This window comes from Carassius carassius, chromosome 5 (genome assembly GCF_963082965.1).
Source record: "Carassius carassius chromosome 5, fCarCar2.1, whole genome shotgun sequence".
NCBI classification, from domain to species: domain Eukaryota; kingdom Metazoa; phylum Chordata; class Actinopteri; order Cypriniformes; family Cyprinidae; genus Carassius; species Carassius carassius.
In genome coordinates this window covers 25457613-25480361 of record NC_081759.1, presented here as the reverse complement: position 1 = coordinate 25480361, position 22749 = coordinate 25457613, and the positions used below count along the sequence as shown (strand labels likewise).

The 22749-nt window shown below is 36.8% G+C and overlaps 1 protein-coding gene across 4 annotated transcripts in view; it reads right to left on the bottom strand.

Annotated features, from left to right (window-relative positions):
• rtkna (rhotekin a) overlaps positions 1 to 22749 on the bottom strand; it is a 72696-nt gene that overhangs the window by 33032 nt on the left and 16915 nt on the right. The window contains exon 1 of one of the 4 annotated variants that reach the window (XM_059550231.1): positions 18591 to 19334. The exons of the other annotated variants lie outside the window; for them this stretch is intronic. Within the exon in view, the coding sequence (XP_059406214.1) occupies positions 18591 to 18689 (99 nt within the window). The 5' untranslated portion in view covers positions 18690 to 19334. Of the gene's footprint in view, positions 1 to 18590; positions 19335 to 22749 lie in introns of those variants that run through there. 4 annotated transcript variants of the gene reach the window in all.

Here is a 22749-nt window from a genome sequence, read left to right as displayed (position 1 = left end):
TGGACCACAGTAATCTTGGTCTTTCTCATCATCTTCGTCCGCTTCAAGTCCTCCGTGAATTACATCACGTCTTTTACAATAGCAGTGAGCGCTCGGAATAACGCGCCTCAGTGGAGCAGGTGGAGAATATGGTTCAAATCAGCACGTGGGTTAAACCAATTAAATCTTTACAAAGCAGCGAGAGTCCGTAGAGACAAAGTTGGCAAAAAAGAGTTCCACGATTAAAGGTGCATGTGCAGACTCTTAAGTTTGATTAGATACAAAAAAAATGCAGATTTACGCAGGGGTTTTCAAACTTTTCGATCCCACCATTAACCTGATAATCAACTTCCTTCTATTCAGTTAATGCTGAATGTATAAACTTTTTACATTAAATGTAGGCTAGTTCTGTACAGAATAGCCTATATGTAGCATCTTTATAGATCATATTATTGTCTTAGAAAATAGTGCAAGCTAATGGTGATGACAACTATTTCTTACTGTTACTGTTGACCTACAATTTAATAGCTGTCAGTGGATTTGATGTTTTCTGATAATTAAAAACAGTAATCCAGTATTTTTAATTCTTAAAACATTGTTTGACTCTTTATTCTCTGAAATGTTACACAGATCCCATCACCGTTTTGAAGACCCCTGTCAATATTAATTTAAAATAAGACATGGTTCTTGAACAATTTTAACACAATTTATTGTATTTTGTTCATTGTACTTCGATTACCATCTGATAACACACCACCATTGCATCATAGTACTATTTTATAAGGTTTAACTAACATTAAACAAGCTATTTTATATGCAGAAATTCATAGCAGACTTCATGATACAGTGCATTAAAACAACAGGGGCATATGAATAAACAGTTTTACAATAGTCTACAAAAATAAATCTAAGACTTTGTATGTCAAACAGAAAAACTTTTTTTTTTCCTGTGTCCATTAAGTCAAATTTAGGTGCCCTGGATGTCATTAACTGCTCATTACATGCTGAGAGCCTTCATTATCCAGTGGCTTTCTTAAAACAAGCAACCCTATGATAATAATAATAACAATCACAGCTCATGCATATCCAACTTCGCCACCCAGTTCAGAAGCATTTTCATTAACCCTGTCGTGGTTCACACAATTTAATTTACTTGAATCACACAAAGGTCTAGTGCTTGCTCCGGGTGGACAGAAGCCAGGACTACGACAGACATGCTCTTAAATTCATTAAGCCACTTCAGATGGCTGTTGCAGGGGGCACAGCAGGTCGTATTCAACCAGGTGGAAAATAGGTGAAGAGTGAGCCAGCAGAATGAAAATGAATGCCAAAAGGCCCTATGTGCTGTTGGGGGCTTTTGTAGGACATACTGCCTGATGTAATTTAACAATACAATCAAAAGCACACAGTAAGGGTGGAGTGATACTGAATTATATAACGAATGTATAGTTATATAAAAAATATTTCAACCTAGGCTCATTGGAATGACATGTCACTGTTTCCAGCTGAATATGTTCATGTTAGAATCACATAACTAGCTCAATATATGTATGGCTTTTCACATATAGTAAACTTGCTCGGTAGCTCACCTGATACAGCATTGCACTAGCTTGGGTATAAGTCCTGTGAAACACAGGTCAAACTATTCCCCCCCCAAAAAAAGAGCTCAAAGCCTTGTACAAGCAAGCTCAGGTGGCATGGTTGGTTCATCAAATGTGTTTTTTTCCCTCTCATGTTTGCTTATGTTTTTGGTTTTACACTTTTGGTTTAGTTTGTGCAGTGGGTATATTAATTTCCAACACAACAGAGCATTAACATTTTATAGCCACTCACAGAAGATTTATTTTTTTAACTGCCATGATACATACAACGACTAATGTAATATGCTGCTAAACTGACATGAAATGTTTTGAGGAAAATTAAATATGCTATATTCAGCGCCAGTCACTGGATAGTTCACTTTAAATGTGCAATGAAACATGCTACAAACAACACAATATCATTTTGCAGAAATGTACCCACATGCATGTTTTTTTACACTGGGCTGTTTAATAAACCTGCATATGCAAATTATAGCTCCTTTGGTGTACATATCATCTGAAAAAGTAGGTTTTGCAGCAATGGAGCCAGTCAAGTATTTAAATTCGGGCTGTAGCTATCGAATATTTTAGTAATCGAGTATTCTACTAAAAATTCCATCGATTAATCGAGTAATCGGATAAAATGTGTTTTTGTTTAATTAAAGTGCAATATTAATTATGCAAGAGAAAATAAGACTCCTGGGGCTCTTAAAATGAACAACCAAGTTTCCTTTTTTAGAAAAAAAATATTTTTATTTTTTAAATGCATAGATTGCAATGCATACATCAAAAATAAACATTTAATTAGTACCCATTGTTTCTCTGTCTGTACTTGTGCTGTGAACAATGACAATAAAGTTGACAATGAATTAAGTGCATTTAAGTGCCATTCAGCTGGGGTTTTAAATAAAGCATTTTCTGAGTTGCACATTAAACACATAAAGTATTAATTTAATTTATCTTTTAATTATTGAAAATTAAGCAAACTTAACTTTTTGGTACTAACCCGCAATAAAGAAACTAAACCGGACTTTTATTTTGACGGGTTGACGTACCTTTACAGTTCTGTGTATGTGATGTGACGCTAGTTTTACTCAAATCAAACTGTAAAATGCTCATGAAGTGACTGTCAGAGCAGTTCTGGAGATGTTGTTCATGTGTTCACGTCCTTATTTAGTGAGACAGCAGATGCTGAAATTACCGGAGCGTCACACGCGCTTCAGTGTGTGTAAATAAACGGAGACGCGCTTCTGCGCCATTCATTAACACAGACACGCAGAACATGCAGGATTCATATTTAAATGGACTGTTCCGGCTTAATATTTACAGATATTAGTCCATATCGTGATTTGATGTAAGTGCAATGACCTATTTTTGATTAATTCATTCAAAATTTGGCAAATTCCGTGCCATTCCACGTTAAACTGTAAAATCCGTTTTTATGACTGGATTCCGCGATTCCCTCGATTCCCTCATAGGGATCATAGGAATCATAGGGCCCTAGTTGTGGTATGCCAGCTCTATCTTGCAATGGACACACGCCACGACGTTCTCTTTACGTTTGCCCGTGCCCTCAAATCAAAACACTGCTGATTCTTTGTGTCTCCTTCCGCTTTGTGGGTGACGTAAACGCATTGTCACATTAAAAAAATTATTGCGAAAGAACCTGACGTGAGCTTTAAAATAAATTAAAAGAGGCTTCGAGGCAGAGGAATTTGCCTCGATCATTTTTTGTAATTGAGTTACTCGAGGAATCGTTTCAGCCCTAATATACATTAAGCCTAGCTTGAAATATTTGGATACTTTTGTGGTGATTTAGGATAAATATATAAGTCAAAGAAAGAAAAGAAAGAATAAAAAAAAGTGTCCTTTTGAATAAGTGTAAAGGATATGAGGTGATAAGCTGTGTGGATTTACAGAAGAGTGAGTAAAAAAAGGGGAAACAAAGAAAAGGAAGCGAGTTACAGTAGGGAATTGTCTTCCACAAATCAATGAACATGGTGAGAAACAAGCAAAGATGAAAGAAAGCTTTATAGTGGAAAGAGGATTTTTGACCTGACACTATTTCACACACATCCTCAGGATGTTCTATATGTGCCCACAGGCTGTTACATATGTCAACACCCATGTGGAAACTCATATCTAGCAGTTAGGGAATGATTTCATAACAGTGCAGAAATAAGATCTGTTCAACAACAGCTGCACCAACTGCCACAGACAGTATTATTGGTCACAAGGAGCAAGAGAATGTGTCAGGGCCATCATAGAGTAAAATTTGCCTTGTGTTAATATGTGCACTCATGTGGATTTTAAAGAAAGACCGAAAGACAAGGAAAGTGGGTGGGAGACAAACTGAGACAGGAAGCCGTATGTTGTGGAATGTGAGAGCATTATGTATTTGTGAGCAAAAGTAAACATCCAGAGGACAGTGAGACTGAAATTCCTGACGTCAGTGCATAAGGTCACAGAGTGGCCTGCTGGGATACAGCTAGAGACAAACACAACAACAGATATTGACGGTATCAATGGCAAGCTAAAATAAATAAAAAAAGAGATTAAATGCTTAAATCCATTGGTTCATATCACTTAATGTTGTATAAAAATAAACATATTTGAAATTATCTCACTTGCCCAACTCTTTTAAACTAGCAAGAATCTATCAGGTTTGGTGTTTAGTCTCCTTAACCATCGTCTGTAACTCACCCTTATTGGCTTGTGATTTCTGATTTCTACCATTTTACTTTCTCATTGGATGGAATGTTTTTTTCTCCCAAGCAAAGAAAATCTTGTTTCCTATCTGAGGCGTGTTGACCTTGTGTCTAAGGTTTGTTTCCTTCCTCACCATATACAGCACATCCAAAACATTGCCTCTTTTTAAGTACAGGCTTGTTATATTCAGACTGGTCCTGATGTCATGGGTGCATTGTACTGTATGCCACATTGCAATATTGTTGTTGTTCTACCAATAAATTCTGAGAAATATACAGTTAGCATTTCTGCCCTCAGGAGGGGATGTGCATTGAGGCAGGAAATGAGCAATGTGGTTTGGAAGTTGACCACATGCCTCAACAAGAGCAACACAATACGAGATATTTAAAATCTTCCCCATTTCATCACAGATGGAAAGGAAAGAATTCTCCATTGGCTATATACTCTCATAAAGCTGGCATATAAAAATACATTTGTATAGATATACACAAACCAATAACATTTGATGTTTCTATATGCAAATCCATATTCACTGTGTCCTTTTGCTGACATTTGTTAGATTTGACCTGTAATACAAATCATTCATTTGCAAAATTCTACACTGAGCAGTTATAAATTGCTGATATTGCTGAAAAAAACATAGCTAACAGTATCAGATGAAATACCACAGAGCTGAAAATCAGCTGTTAAATCAGTGGATTTATTAAAAGGCTTTTTGAAATATAGATTTTTGCATTATTGCAAAAAGCCCAGCAACACATCTACAGTTGGATGAAGCAACAACAGAAAAAGTTATGTACGAATTTTTTTCCTATTGTGATTCCCATGCTATGCGCCATTCAGAAGTGAACTAAGTCTTTTAAATTAAAATTAAATTCCTAAACTTTTAGAATTAGAACTGTGGTGGCAAACAGGATGCAGAATTGGAACTCTAATTTAAATTTAAGGAAGCAGAATTGCAATAATTTAATTTCATTCCAATGATAACAGAAATTCATATAAATGTATATTAACTTGAAAAGTGCAGTTTGTCAGGACAGGTTTAATGGGCAGAAAATGATACACAGAATGATACAATTCTATACAATGACAGAACTATAGGTAGATAGCAGCATGTGAAGTGGTTTGTCAAACAAAGGGTTAATCTATAGTGTTGATGCCAGCTCATCCTATCCCAGCTCAAGACTAGCCAGCCCCATCCCTTAACCAATGGGAGACATGCAGTATCTACACAGCGTCACAGTAAGCTGGATTAACCTAAAGGATTCTTGATCACAACAAGATTACATACATACATGCCCTGTCTTCATGCATGGCCCATTTTATCTGCTTATTGACAGAGACACGTTATTTACTGAGCAGCTGACCAAAGATCAGTTTCCAAGAAAGGATAAAAAGGTTACAAACATATCAAGAATATCTTTATAAGTTAATAAGGGTTGTTGGCCCTCCAGCAGTGTCTTAAAGGGATAGTTCACCAAATTATGAAAACTCTGTCATCATTTACTCACCCTTGCATCGTTCCAAACATGTCTGACTTCTTTGAAATAAAAAAGAAGATATTTTGGTAAAGAAACAGTAAAGATTCAAATTGATTTCTATTGAATCGGAAAAAGAAAGTCAATAGGAACCAAAATAGTTTGGTACCCAACATTCTTCAAAATATTCTGTCATACAGGCTTGTAATGACACGAGGGTGAGTAAATGATTATTATGAGTATTTTTGGATGAACTACAGTATCAATTTAAACAAGCTGTACTCGACTCATTTAACGCAGATTTATTAAGAAAGTGATTTATCACCCTGCAGATCTACTGGTATTTATAGTAGCTGATAATACAGTAATCTTTTTGAGCACACTGGTGGTAAACCATGACCCATAACTGGACTCAAGTGTATAGTAAAGAGTCTAATTCAAACACACTCATAAAACTTTAATTAAATGTAATTAAGATAATGGTTATTCCAGTGAAGACCCTTTGCTGCACATCTAAACCCAAACTACAAAGCTTTACAAAAAAAAAGCAGCCCCATGTGCTTCATCTGCTTCAGCCCTGCAGCAGAAGTCATTTTACAAAGGGGGCCCTCTTGCATGACCTTGACCCTTCTCCAGTTTAAATATGAACTATGAAGAATGACATCAGGCGTTTGTACCAATGACATCAGCAGACGAAAACAGAAACAGACAGCTTGTGCTTCTTAACACCTTCGTCAGCCCATGTGAACCTCAGCAACTGCCACTACATGGATAGTAGGAGTCTGACATTGCTTAACTGTTCGCACAAGGCAAATATATTTCCACTGGTGGAGCCATAAATCTAAATGGAAAGGTTCAGCAATGATGCAAGCAGAGAACTGTAGCTCATCTATTTCATAGGTACTGACAGATGCCTAAGCACTAGATCATGAAAAGTTGCCACTTCACTGCAGGGAGGTTAAAGGAGGAGAGATCTGAAATGAAGGGTTTGTGAAATTGAAGAACGGGTCAAAGTTTTGCAATGTGGACATAAATCATGTTTTAATAAAAATGAATGAGTAGAATAAATGTCATCACATTCCTGGGCAGCAGCTCCATATAACGCAATTCTGTATTACTCAGAGGGAACATGATGACCTGTTAAAAAAAGGTCAATCCCAGGTGTTTGTGTGCATTTTTTAAGTTCATGAATGTGATTCTACAAATCTGCAAATCTACCATTTGAGAATTTATTTAAATTTATTAGAATTTATGTATTTATTGCTTTTTCAAGTATAGAATCAAAAGTTGCACAGATGGTTCTATATGTGTGTGTATTATATATACATAATAAATAAACACAGTACACGTACATATTATTATGTTAAAAAAACACATTTATTTGTTATTAATCGTTTGACAGCACTAAAATTATTATACTTTTCATTGTCTTTTTGTATGTTTGTTTTATTTACTAATTTAAATGAAATTGTGTGATATCTATTTATTAGCTTTATATCAGCCAGCGGCCACCAAGATCTCTAGATATTAGCATTTGCCATCAAAAAACTACTGTATATTGGTTAAGCAGTGAGCACTAGTCCCAATCCCATCCCCCTCACTTTCTCTATCATTTTCCTGGATGAAAGGTCTAAAAATAAATCAAAAGAGCACCCCCAAAATAAAGTGCTAATAAAGTCTACTAAATCAATTTTATCCCCAAAATTAAAATGTACTGGCCATGCTGAAAAAGCTGTGCTGTGCTGAAAATGAGCAATAAATTAAACACCAGCATCCAGACAGGTCGCACATCATATGCAGAGCCCAGGAGCAGAGAGTGCCAGGAGAACGAGGGCTTCTCTTCAGCTGTATCTGATAAACTAAACACCCAACACTTCAATAGTCATATCCCTGGAGCCCGGCCAGATGGTTCCCGTCAAACTGTGCTAAGGATGAACAAACAGCGTAAAAGTACATTATCTCCGTGTCTTATCCGTGTTGACTGAAGCTTTTGAGAAGCAACAGCAGTAAATTGCGAGCTGTTCTCTAGAGAGTGGAGGTGTGTTGGTTTGTTATACTGATGTTGAAATGACCCTCCTACTGTTCCATTCACCCCGCTGTCCAAAACTACCAATGTGATGCTCAATTCAATTACACGGCCAAGCAGGCTCTATTTGCTTCCTCTGCAGGTGGCTAAAGGGAGAGGTCACCGCATAAACACCTACATTACAGAACAGCAGAAAGACTGACGAAAAATGTCACTCATTCTATCACGACATAAAACTTTTTGTTTGGGGAGTAAAATTAAACTGAGTGGTTTGTCCTTAGGTTTAGTTTCTTTCATCATATAGAGCAGCTGACTGGCTACTGCCGGAGGACTCGAACCACACCAGAAATTAACAGTGCTGCTTTCATTTCCAAACTCAGTCCTCCTGAAACCATGAAGGAAAGTCATATGAGTCTAGAAACAGCAGACAGATTCAGGATAATTTAGCTTGTTCTGCAGGCATACACACAACCAAAACAAACTTATCTTCAAAAGCAGTGAAAATTTATAAAAATAGTTTGTAGATTTTTTTTTATTATACAAAAATATACAAATAATTGGCGATATTAATAATAATAATAATATCTGTATAAATATTTCAAATTTCACTGCAAAGCCTGTTCACATCAACACAATGGCCCAATTTTATGTGGAAAAAAATCAACAGATAGGCTGAATGAAAATGTAAATACACTCTGACAGTAGGTGGTGCTTAAAACCTCCACAAATTTCAGCACTACAACTTTTTTTTTTTTACATAATTTTTTTCTTCTTCTGATTTTTCTATTTGAAATGGTGTTTTGGTTATATCATCAAATAACACAAAAACAAGTGTAGAGAAACAAGAAAACAGGTTCTGGGCTTTTCTGCTATAGCTAAATAGCAAAATAAAAAATAGCAAAAAAATGAAATAAAATAAATAAATGTGACATTGACGGCAAGCACATTTTTGCATCAAACAGATGAACAGCTGTTCATTCAAATGAAAATGTTTTTTGCACTGCATTTTCACAAGGATCATTCATTTTTGTATAAACAGGCCTGAACATTTTTTTTCACAGTCCTCTGTGAGATCTATGAGAGGCAACACACATAGACCCATGACTGATGCGTTATGATGTATTGATTTGAAAAGTCTTGTCAGGGAAATCTGATAGATAGAAAATCTTATGCAGAAACATATGCCCATTAACTGAATTCTGACTCAGCAGATTCAGCACGTCTTATCTTGGAGAAATGAGGCTCATTTTCTAAAAGCATAACATCTGAAATGGGCAGGCAAGATGGGATAAAGTAATAAAGTATGGGGCCAGGGTGAGAGCCGGCGGCCTCCACAAACACTCGGGATTCTGGGAGGTGTTTTCCAAAGGAAGCTGGCTCGAATCGAGACATTTGCTGGTTCCTGCACACAGAGTGTCTATTTCAGCCCTGTTCCTGACTACACAAGGGTCCAGGCCAGGAACGATAGAGGCTGCACTGAGGTGTGGGGGACCAACTACAATGCCCTCTTTCACTACCAGCCTGTGCCCTCCTCCTAACACCCCACCCAGCCTGGAGGGCATGAGGAGTGCCAGAGCCTTGCAGATGCAGGGCCTAGGCACGAAAAAGTAGTTACACTGTGGCGCCTTGTAACCAAGAATGTATGTTCAGAATGGAGTTATTTGCAAAGACGTTAAGCATACAGTAGTGGTCAAATATGTACTCTCACTCCATTTCTTAACATTCGCTTTGGTTCCTTGCCACTGTTGATTTTGACTTTAAAAAGACTTTTGGGTTTAAAAGACTTAACATTTAGTAATGTCGTTTGACTTGTGATTTGACTGCACTGACACTATCGGCTGAAAGCAAAACTTAAGCTTTACGAACCCACCTCTATTCTGTTGAGCTGCTTTATAGCTGAATTTAATTCATTTCATTATGGATGAACTTTGCAACACTGAAATATCTTAATTTGTGTTCTGAAAATTAAAGAAGGACTTACGGGTTGGGAACGAGATGCGGGTGAGTAACTAATAACACATTTTCATTTTTGGGTGAACTAACCTTTTTAAATACTTCACCAGCTGAACCAACAGCATGAACATGAATGGATGGATGAATGGGCACACGATGCTGTAAATGGCTGTGGCATGCACTCATTGATGACGTCTATCCTTATGAACCCTGAAGAGAGCCATGTCTGGCTTGGGCTGACCACTCGAGTTCATCTCAACAAAAGGCTAAACTAAGCTCAGCATTCCAAAGGCATATTTAAGGTTTCTTGTGGATGTTAGAACAAAGAAAAGAGTGAGGCAGTGAAATTTCATACCTAAACTGCCCAAACTGACACCTGTACCTGCCAAATTATGGAGATTATCTGAGGTGGATTCAGGTCACGCTGGGGTTCTAGGTGAGGTGAGAGGTCTGCCCTTTCCCAAGCATTTCATCATGCTCCTGGCTGGAATTCAAAGGCCCACAGGACATCATGGGTGGAGGCCAGAATTATGAGCTCCTTTTTCCTTGTGCAAGCACAATAACATTCTACTGGGTCATTTTAGTTGCACAACATACCATAAGAAATGAACACAAGCAGCAGCCATCACCCCTGCTGGGCTGGACAAACAAAGGCCACACTGATCCACCTGAGGAGAGGAACCCTGGTAAACACACTGCTGGTAGAATATAGAGAGACCTCTGTATCTGCTTCAGATCCCTGTAAACAAGCTGTGTGAATGGAAAGAGAAATAACCAAATCCATGTAACATCTTCAGCTCATGTTATTGACTTAAAAAAAAATGACCGTGAACTGAAGAGATACAAAAATCACATTGTTGCCCTACATCAATATGTCCTTGAGTGAAACTGTGAGACTTTCAACTAGAAGAAGAGCACAATGAATTGCTACATCCTTGATACATGGCAAAAAACAGATGAAACATATTATGTTTATTCAACCAATATGATCATACAATCATACACTGCCGTTTAAAGGTTTGGGTCCTATGCTTACCAATGCTGTGTTTATTTGATCAAAAATATAGTAAAAATAGTAATATTGTAGAATATCATTACAGTTTCAATAATGAAATTTTCTATTTCAGTATAATATAATTTTCAATATAAAATGTAATTGATTCCTGTGATGGAAAAGGCAAATCTTCAGCAGCCATTTCTCCAGCCTTCAGTGTTACATGGTCCTTCAGAAATCATATTAATATGCTGATATGATGCTCAAGTAACATTTCTTATTATTATCAGTGTTGAAAAAAGTTGTGCTGCTTTTTGTGGAAACCAATACTTTGTTAATCATATTAGCGTTTATTTTAAAAAGGAATCTTTTTAAATATTTAAAAAAATGTTTTATTTCATCCTAGAATTCATGTTTTCTTGCACTAAAATTTCCAATACAGCTGGTGAGGGCGAGGCATTAAATGTGACATTTCTCTCTTTTCTGACTGATGCAATTCATTTCTTTCTATTTCCCCTCATGTATCAAGTTGTAGAAAATTAGTAGATTGAACACAAAAATAATATTTGCCATGGTCTCCCATGTATCTCTACGTTTACAATTCCAGAAATGTGAAAAGAGTCCATAAAGATAATATTGGTTATGCCAGTGTTACTGCTGTGGGACTAGTCTGGATGCTCAAACAAACAGAAAAATGTTTTCATAGTGCTACAGAGCCACAGTGTTACACTATTCAGGGAAATCAGCCTACAGATGGCTTATTTATAACGGTCTATGCATATTAAGGTGGATAGAGTATTTTTAACACTGAAAAAAATATATATAGTGTGCCATCAGCAAGCTAAATATAGAGAAAGTGACCAAATAACCCATCAGCCCTCAGGCAGGGACTGGAGAGCAAAAGCAAACCAAAACATTAAGCACTACCTGAGGGAGCAATCGCTCCTCACAAAGGCACTTCCATATCTACACCATTCTACTGTCTGTGCGGTCAGGCAGTGAGGGTCAAGCAGAGATGACATCATACCAGCCAATCATGCTCATTAAGCTCAGCTATTTCCTGTTCCCATCACCCATCACTACAAGCAGGCTGTGAATCACAGCTTTGCAGCAACAAAAGGTTGTGAGTGACAACACCAGGAAAGTGTTCTTCTGGTTTTCAGGAGAGACAGAGACATTGTAAAAGGAAGGACACAGAGAGGAATGTTCATGAAGTGCCAAGAATGTGGCTGCCTTGATTCTGAAATGGACTTGTTAAAACTTGAAAAGACTGACTGCAACTGCTAGCACTAACAGTAGTCCCCAATCATTCAGAAAACCACAGGTTCCTGTCTCTGCAGCACTGGAGAATATATAAACCCCTTGTGCAAACGCTGGCTAAGCAAAATCATTTACCATTTTGTGCTGTCAGACAGCCCAGAAAGATTTTCCTTAAATGAATCTTTAAAACAACAAAGGAGACCATTACCTCGTACTGTCATCCCTGTAGTTTTTCTTTTTCAATATCTTGTGCTGTCAACATCTATTAATGCCCTCGTCCCATCTGTAACCAGTTTGTTAATCTATACCAATTGTAAGCTATACACAACTTGTGATGCCCCTATAACCAACCACAAAATGATAAATTAAACATCGTATATGATATATAAATATATAAATCATCATGTGTGTGTGTGTGTGTGTGTGTGTGTGTGTGTATATATACACACACACACACACAAACACATATATATATACATATAGATAAAACATGCAATTATTGTGTTTTCATGATCAATGATTACTGTCATCATGACACGTTCTCCAACCTTAATTTAGAAGGAATCCAACCTGTCCACAGGAAACTAATTCTACTAGGGTTGCAGTGAACACGATCTTGCTAGATCATACAAAGAGTTCATTTTTCACATGAAGATCACATGTATGATTAAATTTAAATATCCAGGCTCTTTAAAATTGACACAGGCTTGAAGCTAATTGATTCTGAGAACTCAAGAGTGCCAACTTTGAGATGCATGACCCTGAATTATTTAAATGCTCCAGGAATTTATGAAGATGTCCTTCAGCTCAAAGAAGGCTCCTCCATGTCCTTTCATTAACACATGCTACAAATTTTGAGTCACATTGCAGGAATACTGAGCACATAATCGGGCTACTTGTTGAGGAGAACAGGCACAATGAAGGAGCGAGGTGTGATCTCAGCATGGGTTAGGAGAAGAGCACAGTCTGGCCACCCACACCACACCAAACCCCAGAGATCGGGGGCTGAGGCAGTGTTCAGTATTTACTGAGCGTTGCTAACACACAACAGCTGCAGGACAAAAAAGATGCCTACTTTGTTTCATAACCAAAGGAGATTAAGAAAAAAAAAAGTATGGTATTTGATACATACTTTGATATTTATCGTACAGTTTATCATGTGCCACCTGCTTTCTAGCAGTATTAAATTAAAAACTGACACCATGATCCATCTCCTTAGTAAATCAGGATGAAGGGTATGTGCCAAAAAACTCTAATGTCTTGAAGCAAGAAAGGGGGTTTGTTTCCACCAGAGCCACATAGAGAGAGACTTGCGACAACTCCATTGACTCCAATGGAACGCTTTTTTTACAGCAATGGCGGCTCGTGGAGCCTCTAAATAGTTCCCGGAAGTAGCAGTAAACCGATGCCGCGCCGTAGAGATGCAGCAGAACAAACCGTTTGCGATGCACTTTTAAAAGGTAAGGCGTTTAAATAATAAGATTGTATATTATCAGTACATCTTAATAACAATAAATTGTAAATTAAAACCTTCTAGTAGATTATTACTCAATAAATGAATAGATTTAAGGGATGTTATCAGATAACTAAAAGATTAGGCTAGGATTGGAGCTGAATAAAGCTAGTAACGAACACCCTATTAATTGTAAAATCTGTTATCTTACAACCCGAATTCCGGAAAAGTTGGGACGTTTTTTAAATTTTAATAAAATGAAAACGAAAGGAATTTCAAATCACATGAGCAAATATTTTATTCACAATAGAACATAGATAACGTAGCAAATGTTTAAACTGAGAAATTTTACACTTTTATCCACTTAATTAGCTCATTTAAAATTTAATGCCTGCTACAGGTCTCAAAAAAGTTGGCACGGGGGCAACAAATGGCTAAAAAAGCAAGCAGTTTTGAAAAGATTCAGCTGGGAGAACATCTAGTGATTAATTAAGTTAATTGATATCAGGTCTGTAACATGATTAGCTATAAAAGCTTTGTCTTAGAGAAGCAGAGTCTCTCAGAAGTAAAGATGGGCAGAGGCTCTCCAATCTGTGAAAGACTGCGTAAAAAAATTGTGGAAAACTTTAAAAACAATGTTCCTCAACGTCAAATTGCAAAGGCTTTGCAAATCTCATCATCTACAGTGCATAACATCATCAAAAGATTCAGAGAAACTGGAGAAATCTCTGTGCGTAAGGGACAAGGCCGGAGACCTTTATTGGATGCCCGTGGTCTTCGGGCTCTCAGACGACACTGCATCACTCATCGGCATGATTGTGTCAATGACATTACTAAATGGGCCCAGGAATACTTTCAGAAACCACTGTCGGTAAACACAATCCGCCGTGCCATCAGCAGATGCCAACTAAATCTCTATCATGCAAAAAGGAAGCCATATGTGAACATGGTCCAGAAGCGCCGTCGTGTCCTGTGGGCCAAGGCTCATTTAAAATGGACTATTTCAAAGTGGAATAGCGTTTTATGGTCAGACGAGTCCAAATTTGACATTCTTGTTGGAAATCACGGACGCCGTGTCCTCCGGGCTAAAGAGGAGGGAGACCTTCCAGCATGTTATCAGCGTTCAGTTCAAAAGCCAGCATCTCTGATGGTATGGGGGTGCATAAGTGCATACGGTATGGGCAGCTTGCATGTTTTGGAAGGCTCTGTGAATGCTGAAAGGTATATAAAGGTTTTAGAGCAACATATGCTTCCCTCCAAACAACGTCTATTTCAGGGAAGGCCTTGTTTATTTCAGCAGGACAATGCAAAACCACATACTGCAGCTATAACAACAGCATGGCTTCGTCGTAGAAGAGTCCGGGTGCTAACCTGGCCTGCCTGCAGTCCAGATCTTTCACCTATAGAGAACATTTGGCGCATCATTAAACGAAAACTACGTCAAAGACGACCACGAACTCTTCAGCAGCTGGAAATCTATATAAGGCAAGAATGGGACCAAATTCCAACAGCAAAACTCCAGCAACTCATAGCCTCAATGCCCAGACGTCTTCAAACTGTTTTGAAAAGAAAAGGAGATGCTACACCATGGTAAACATGCCCCGTCCCAACTATTTTGAGACCTGTAGCAGAAATCAAAATTGAAATGAGCTCATTTTGTGCATAAAATTGTAAACTTTCTCAGTTTAAACATTTGCTATGTTATCTATGTTCTATTGTGAATAAAATATTGGCTCATGTGATTTGAAAGTCTTTTAGTTTTCATTTTATTAAAATTTAAAAAACGTCCCAACTTTTCCGGAATTCGGGTTGTAATTCAGTTTAATCCATCGTGTTTAGAATTAGAAAAAAAGAGTCTTAACATTTTTTTTTTTGCAGGGTGGGGAAAGTTAGCTAACTTTACATAGCCTATTATGTTAGTTCAATATAACGTTTGATCACGTGTGACAGCGGTTAGGGGAAGTGGTAAAAATGAGGTTATAAAGTTGTTCCTTATTACACGTATTAAATAATTAAATTCCTTAATAATAAAATGCACCCTATTGATATAAATTTAAAGTGAATTTGAGTTTGCAAAAACATGGGTGGAGTGTTTTTAGTCATTGTGATTCATTGACTATTACCTGTCTATATTAAATAATACTACTGTATTATAAACTTGTTAGTGTATAAAAGTAACATACTGTAACATTCTGTGGGTGCTGGTAGGTGGAGGATAGGTGGTAGTGGTGCCACTGGACTTTTCTGTGATGGAGCATCAGTGATGATGCAGGTCAGGAGTGCTGAGGGGACCTTTTTTTTTTTAGAGCTGCATTTTCATTCTTTATTTTTCCTAGTGCTGCCTTTGCATTTTTGTTATATATTTTTTCTTGTCTCTTTAATTTTTTTAATAGACCCAGGTAACTGGCTGATGGTTCACTGGAATGCTGACTGGCTGCTGACTGACTTGCTGCTGGCTGAGTGGGTAGTGTCACCTGTCCCTGTCTCTCCTCTCTAGCCATGTCCTCTATTTCTTCACTGTCACTTTCCCCTCTCTGAGTGTCCTCATTCTTTTTTTCCTCAACCTTTGTAACTGATAGAGGCAGAATACATGGTATTGCTAATTTTAAATATTGAAAAGATCACATCACTTCAAAATTAGAAATATTATTTCAACTAGTACGAGTTTGTACTTATTATATATGTATCACCTGAAATAATATAGCTGTAATCAGCAGCCATTTGCTGTATGTTTACAGGTCTAGGGGTGCATTGTGGAGCAGGGCCCTCCTCTTTTTGACCTCAGGACGATGTACAAAGATTGTGGGAATAGCATCTGGTCTCAGCCTACTCTTGAATTTTTTGGTCATGACAAATTGGTTTGCCTCAAAATGTGCCTGCAGAGTGACTTGAGTTTAGTTTCCATACACAACTTTTTTTTGTCTACCCACATACGGTACATATCACATGGTGGTTAAATGCACAGTTATAGGTAACACTGATGAATCCCTGCGATGTCTCACCATGAGTCTCAGCTCCCTGGGTTTTGCAAGGCTTTGCTTGTTCCTTATTTCTAGTAAATAATTTTCCATGTAAATAAATTTAAGTATAATTACCTAACAATTTTTTGTTGTTGTAATTTTTATTTATATTTAAATTGCTCCTGCTGACTTGAGCCAACCATTATTTTCTCCTCGCCATGTCAGCGGGGAAGCCATACATTCGCACACCTTTCTCTGACCGAGTGGAGCATCCCCATGCAGCACAGCAAACCATGGTGGATACTATGCAAGGACAACATGAAAGAAAGGACACATACAAAATGCTTGGCATGCTATTAAATTTATTAGAAATGTATTCATGAATTGCTGTAAATAGTTAATTGCATTTATTTGAATAAAAATACAAAGTAATCTCGTAATATATAATTACAGTTTAAACTAACTGTTTTCTATTTTAAAATGTAATATACTCCTGTGATGCCAAGCTGAATTTTCAGCATCATTACTTATGAATGGCAGTGTACATGTTTATATATATGAGTATGCTTATATATGAGTATGCGTAAGTTGTTTTAAACCTGAATATATTGTGTACATGAATAAGTATTGTAAGAATTATACTAGATATAATAGATATATTATCTATAATACATAATTATATTACTATATGTAATTGTATTTTACATTTCTTTAACATGCAACATCGCTGTAACTACATACACATGTTGGTGTGTTGTATAAGTATATAAAATAAATGCATTTATTGACTCCTTATTACCAGAAATCGCAGTTCTGTCACTCTACTCTTATCAGTTTGAATGGCCGCTAATGCACTTCCTGGAACTATTTGAAGTCGAGTAGTCGACACGAATCACGTGACAACCAAACATTTCGAACTTCCGTTGTCGCAACTCTCTCTCTATATGGCTCTGGTTTCCACACTTATGATAGCCTGACTTGAAAATTGGTAGTTTATTCCCACCAATAATATCACCAATTATTAGGGTTGCAGGATTATGACAAAAAAATCATAAATGTCGATTATTCCCTTGAAATTTTAATTGCTATTATTAATTATGATTATCACAATTTACTTTGAATGATGTTTATGCATGCATTGTTTGATACAACTGCATGCCATATTTTTATATGAAAATAAACATGATGAAAACACAAACTTTGTGCTTTTCTATAGTGTTTAGCCTCAAATAAAAATAAAAAACCTATACATTGGATTGGTTTCTTTAAATTATATAAAAAAAGTTAAAATATGAATGGTATTTTAATATTATACTAAAACTAATATTAAAATAATGGAAAAAAAAAACCTTAAGATAACAAGTAGAAAGGGAAAAAAAAGCATCTTAAGCAGGCGAAATAACATGAGGGGAATTTGAACGATTAATTGCTTCTTTGAACGATAACGTAACTGTGGCATCCATAATTGTAATAGCCATTAGAAATGTGCTTAATTGTGCAGCCCTACCAAGTATGCAATTGTTTCTAAAGATAAGGCTAGCCAAATGAAGTCCATCTGGTGTTAGTTTGCAAAAGAGCTGAAATTACATTGTATTTATCTAAATGGTGCTAATGAGGGTAGGCACAGAGTACCAAAGAAATCTCAAGACTTAAGTCAAACCAGGCACAAACGTCCAACAACACACATTGATAGAATGAGACGTTGTCTTGTGTGGCTGCAGCTGCAGATCAGGACCACTGGAGAAACTGCTTCGCTCTATTAAGCATTTACTGATGAGAGAAACACACCAAACTGACACAAAAAAATCTAAAGACATTGAACATCAACATCATTGTAAAAGCAGCTGTAGAATGTACAAGCACTCTCACAGAGTTTAGACGCAACCTAACCACACTGGAAAACTGGCAGAGCAAGACAACTTTTGAGATCATTCACACCTCGCTACAAAATGCATTCATTTGATCTTCACCTGCAGGCTTTTAAAACTTAACTTCAGGCCAAACTCAGACGTTTAGTTATACAAAGCATTTATTTTAAGACACAGTTTGTATAATTTTGTATTTTATTATCATTAGATTGTTTAACTAAAAAGACTAATACCATATTTCAGAACTAGCCTTCTTCAGATGTACAAAAGCATTTTAAAGTATTTCAAGAGAGGCAAAAATATCAAGTCAGGTTATGAGAATACCTTTACCTTTAGACTCAGGGCAATCTGACGAATGTATATCATATTGAGATCCTCTAAAATACGAAGTTTCTCCTCCATGTCTGCGAGTCTGTCTATGGGCATCATTCAAGAGGGATATCGGCTCCCGATTTAAAGTTCAGACTCCCACTGCTCTTCAAACCGTTAATCTGTCTTGAGGGTTGAGAAACATTTTTGGAAGAAGTAGCCTAGTATATCAATCACTCGATCCAGACTTCCAAACGCATCCAAATTCAGTCGACGGCTTATCCGAGAAAATCAGTTTTCACATCTCAGACCAGTTCCATGTGTCCGGAAACAACAGTTCAGACGGACTCATGCGCGTGACAGCAAATATAACTGAAGACAACAAAAAAGAAAGGCAGAGGAGTAAACCACTGTTTTCCCGAACTCCCCGGCGCGTCCGCGCGTCTGTCTCTCTTCACAACAATAGCCAGTGAATCCAGTCGCTTAAATGAACACTCTCCACTGCATGAAAAGCAAAACGACTTTCCTAACACCCTCAAATCATGTTCGCGTTATCCCGTTTGTATAACTAGTCATTTACACGCAGTTTACTTCTTTGAGTCCATCTGTACTGATGTGAGTGAGTCTGTGTGCTCTTAGTAGGACTTTCCCACAAAAGGGCATCACACAGTGCGCGTGGACTGACTGTACTGCCTTCATTCACCATTCAGCTCACAGCACACTACACTACAGCACAACTACCAGCGACACGAACTACACGCCCTTCAGAAACAAGTGAACAATTGAAAATCAATTCTTGCAATCGCAAAAGCACATTTCTCACATAAGACAGGATGGGGATTTGTGATTCAATACACCCCCCACCATCCCTTTTAGATTAATAATGTGTATTATGTAAAACGCATCAAACAAATTAAATGTTAAAATTTTCTAATTATAATAATTAAACTAAATACTTTAGGCTATTAGGCTAGCCTACTGTAACAAGCTGCTCACAAGCGGAAGCAAGTTTTCGTAATTTATCGCTCAAAAGGGGTATAAAAACGCAACTTTTGATGTTCTTTAAAAAGAAGACAGCAGAAAAGGTATGATTTTCCTTGATTATAATTTCAAGACATTCCCCGACAAATGATTTGTGCTGAATGTGTGACTGTGAGGGATTGAGGTAGTCGAGCTGACATATCGAGTCACCGACTTTGCAAACACCAAACAAAAACACGTATTGAGAGTCCAAAAGCATTACTGCTCGATGAAGCCTGTTAGAATACAGTTAGAATCGCCTTATAATTCACAATGGAAGAAAAAAATACCTTTGTATGAGTTTTTATATATTCATTGCACAAGCATACTTTTGAATATCAGTACATGTGCGCGAGCACAAAAGTGCTATTAATTCGTACAACACATTGCATAGCAACACAGTTTGGTTCCTTGAATGAATCAGATTTTGAACGTATTGAGTTAGCCAGTGATTCATCAGTCCATTCAGATGGACTCACGTGTTTCGTTTATAATTGAATCAGCCGTTTTGAACGAATCGTTTGATTTGAATGATTCAATAAATCATTTCTTAAAACATGGAGTTGCTGCCACCAACTGGCGGTTTTATTGTCATCATTATTTATCCACGACGGGCCCTAATCAGACATGGTGCCAGCATAACAGCACAAAAACATATTTAGCAAAATATTGACCAAAATTCCTCAATTTCAGGCACCAGAAGGAAAAAAGCTTATAAAAAATAGGTTATTTAATAAGGCCAATTTTTGATTAAAACCTTTCATTATAAACCTTTTTAAAAATGACACAAATTTTGTAATCATCATGTAAAATTAGCTACAGGAACGGTAACATTTAATGGTTAACTTTGGCAGTCAATGTATGTTTATTTATTATTTGTTGTTTAATATGTATTGATGGAAAATGGCAAATATCATACAAATCAAATGACCTCCTAAGGTTGACAATCAAGACTTTCAAAAGCTTAAATCTAAATGTTCTAAAGCATTTGAGCAGTTCTATAAAGTTTTGACCCCCATGACTATTTAGAACAGGGGTGTCAAACTGGATTCCTGGAGGGACGGAACCCGGCATACTTTAGATTCAACCCTAATTTAACACACCTGATCCAACTAATCAAGTCTTTCAGGCTTATTTGAAAGCTATATGGCATATGTGTTAAAGCAGGGTTGGAACAAAACTCTGCAGGCTCCGGGCCTCCAGGAATTGAGTTTGACACCCCTGATTTAGAACATCATATTGGACCTGTTACAACACAATAAATATAATCCCCATGGTATTTAAGGTTTTTTTTTTTTCTAAATAATTATTTGCCCAATTGTTTTGAATATTTTTTTTATATTATTTTAGATGGCTGTAACATTTGTGTAATTATGAGCTGTTTCTTTTTCTTTTCTTTTTTACAATTGTTGTTATTCTTGTTGGTTTTTCTCTTTTTTTTCTTTTTTTTTTTTTTTACTGTTTCAGGAATAGAGTCTGCATGCTGAATATAAGAACATTAACTATAGAAAACAAAGAGTCCATCTGTCCTCTCTATGAGAACAGTGCTTTGTCTAAGTAACTGCAGTCTGCCTAATACTTTCCACATAATGATGACATCCAGCTTCATAAATCCAAGACAATTTGTCATCTTGATTGCCAAGCAGTGTTGTATCGACCATTTCACCTGTCAGGTAATACATTTATTGGACTAGACACATTTTATTTTCTACAGAGAATCACTATACTGAAATATATATTTCATAAAGTGGCTTATGCATGTTAGCAGGGTATCAATCTTTAATATATGCTCAATTATTTAAAATGCCACAGTTCAATTTGAGAGTACTCAAAAGATTTCTCTCACTGCAGCGAGTAATAAAATCAATGAATCAGAGCAAACAGAACTTGCATTTATAGACTTTTTGTGGTCTACATGAGAATTACAAGAATTGCATTATTTTTCTCTAATTCTTTCTCTTTGGATCTTTGTAAACTTTAAAGGGAAAATACTTTTTATTTAATGATTTTTCTATAAATGTTATCTAATAGCCTTTCCGACTATAAAATAAACATATCACAGAAAGAAAGTGGTCTGTAGTGGCAACATGATTAACGCAGAACATGAGCATCAAAATATGCTTCCTAAGCTACACCTATCAATATTCATCAGATGGGTTTCTACTGGCAATTAAGAATATCAGACAATTTTAATAATAATAAGTCACACAATAATGGATCATGCATATTCAAATGATCTCTGATGCACCATGACTTACAAATCTTCTCACTACATAGTCTATTTTGACTGATACATGGACACGCAATGGGAAACACAGAGACGTGATTCATTATTTTCCTTAAGTCTTGGGAGACAGAAAGAAAAAACAGACAGCAAAATGTGGGCTCCAAGGGAGTGGTACTCAATGTTTGTGAAAACAAGGTAGACACAGGGGGCTTGACTTTGTGAAACTCAATCTACCATATGTGCATGAAAATTTTTGCATTCTTCTTTTAAGGACTGTAGAATTGTGCACATAGAAAAGTAGGGAACTAAATGACTCGCAATGTGTTATGTGTAACAAGTGGTCTCCTAACTACAGTAATCGGTAAATGACCTGATGGATAAACCATGTAAAACATCAATTACTCAAAGAGAAAAAGAGAAATTTACTAACCAGTTTAACATTCAAGCAAACAGTCGGACTTGTAACGCAAAGGTCATAGGTTCAAATCTAAGGTCCAACCGGAATTGTCGGCGACAGGAACTGCTGTGCATGTGCACTTGGATGGGTTACATGCAGAGTATGGGTCACCATAATTGGCTACACGTCACAAAAAAAAAGTCTGTCCCGTAAGAACAAAGTATTATTCCTAACTAACAAGGGCTATGAGATGCAAAATGAGTACACATCTGAACACAATGATCACAACAACTATGTTAGAAAATCAAACAAAACTGAATGTCAACCTTGAGGGCAATCAACAATTCAAAACCGCAAAACCGCTTTGGTCTCTGCACTTGCTTATGTTGCTCACACTTACATTACATTTCTCTACTGAAAAATAAATTGAGCTATTATACAGTGATAATGAGATAAAGCCACCACAGAAAAATGTCTAGAAGACTTGGCCATGAAAAGAAGCAAATACAAAGTGTTTGATGACATTTACTATAGTA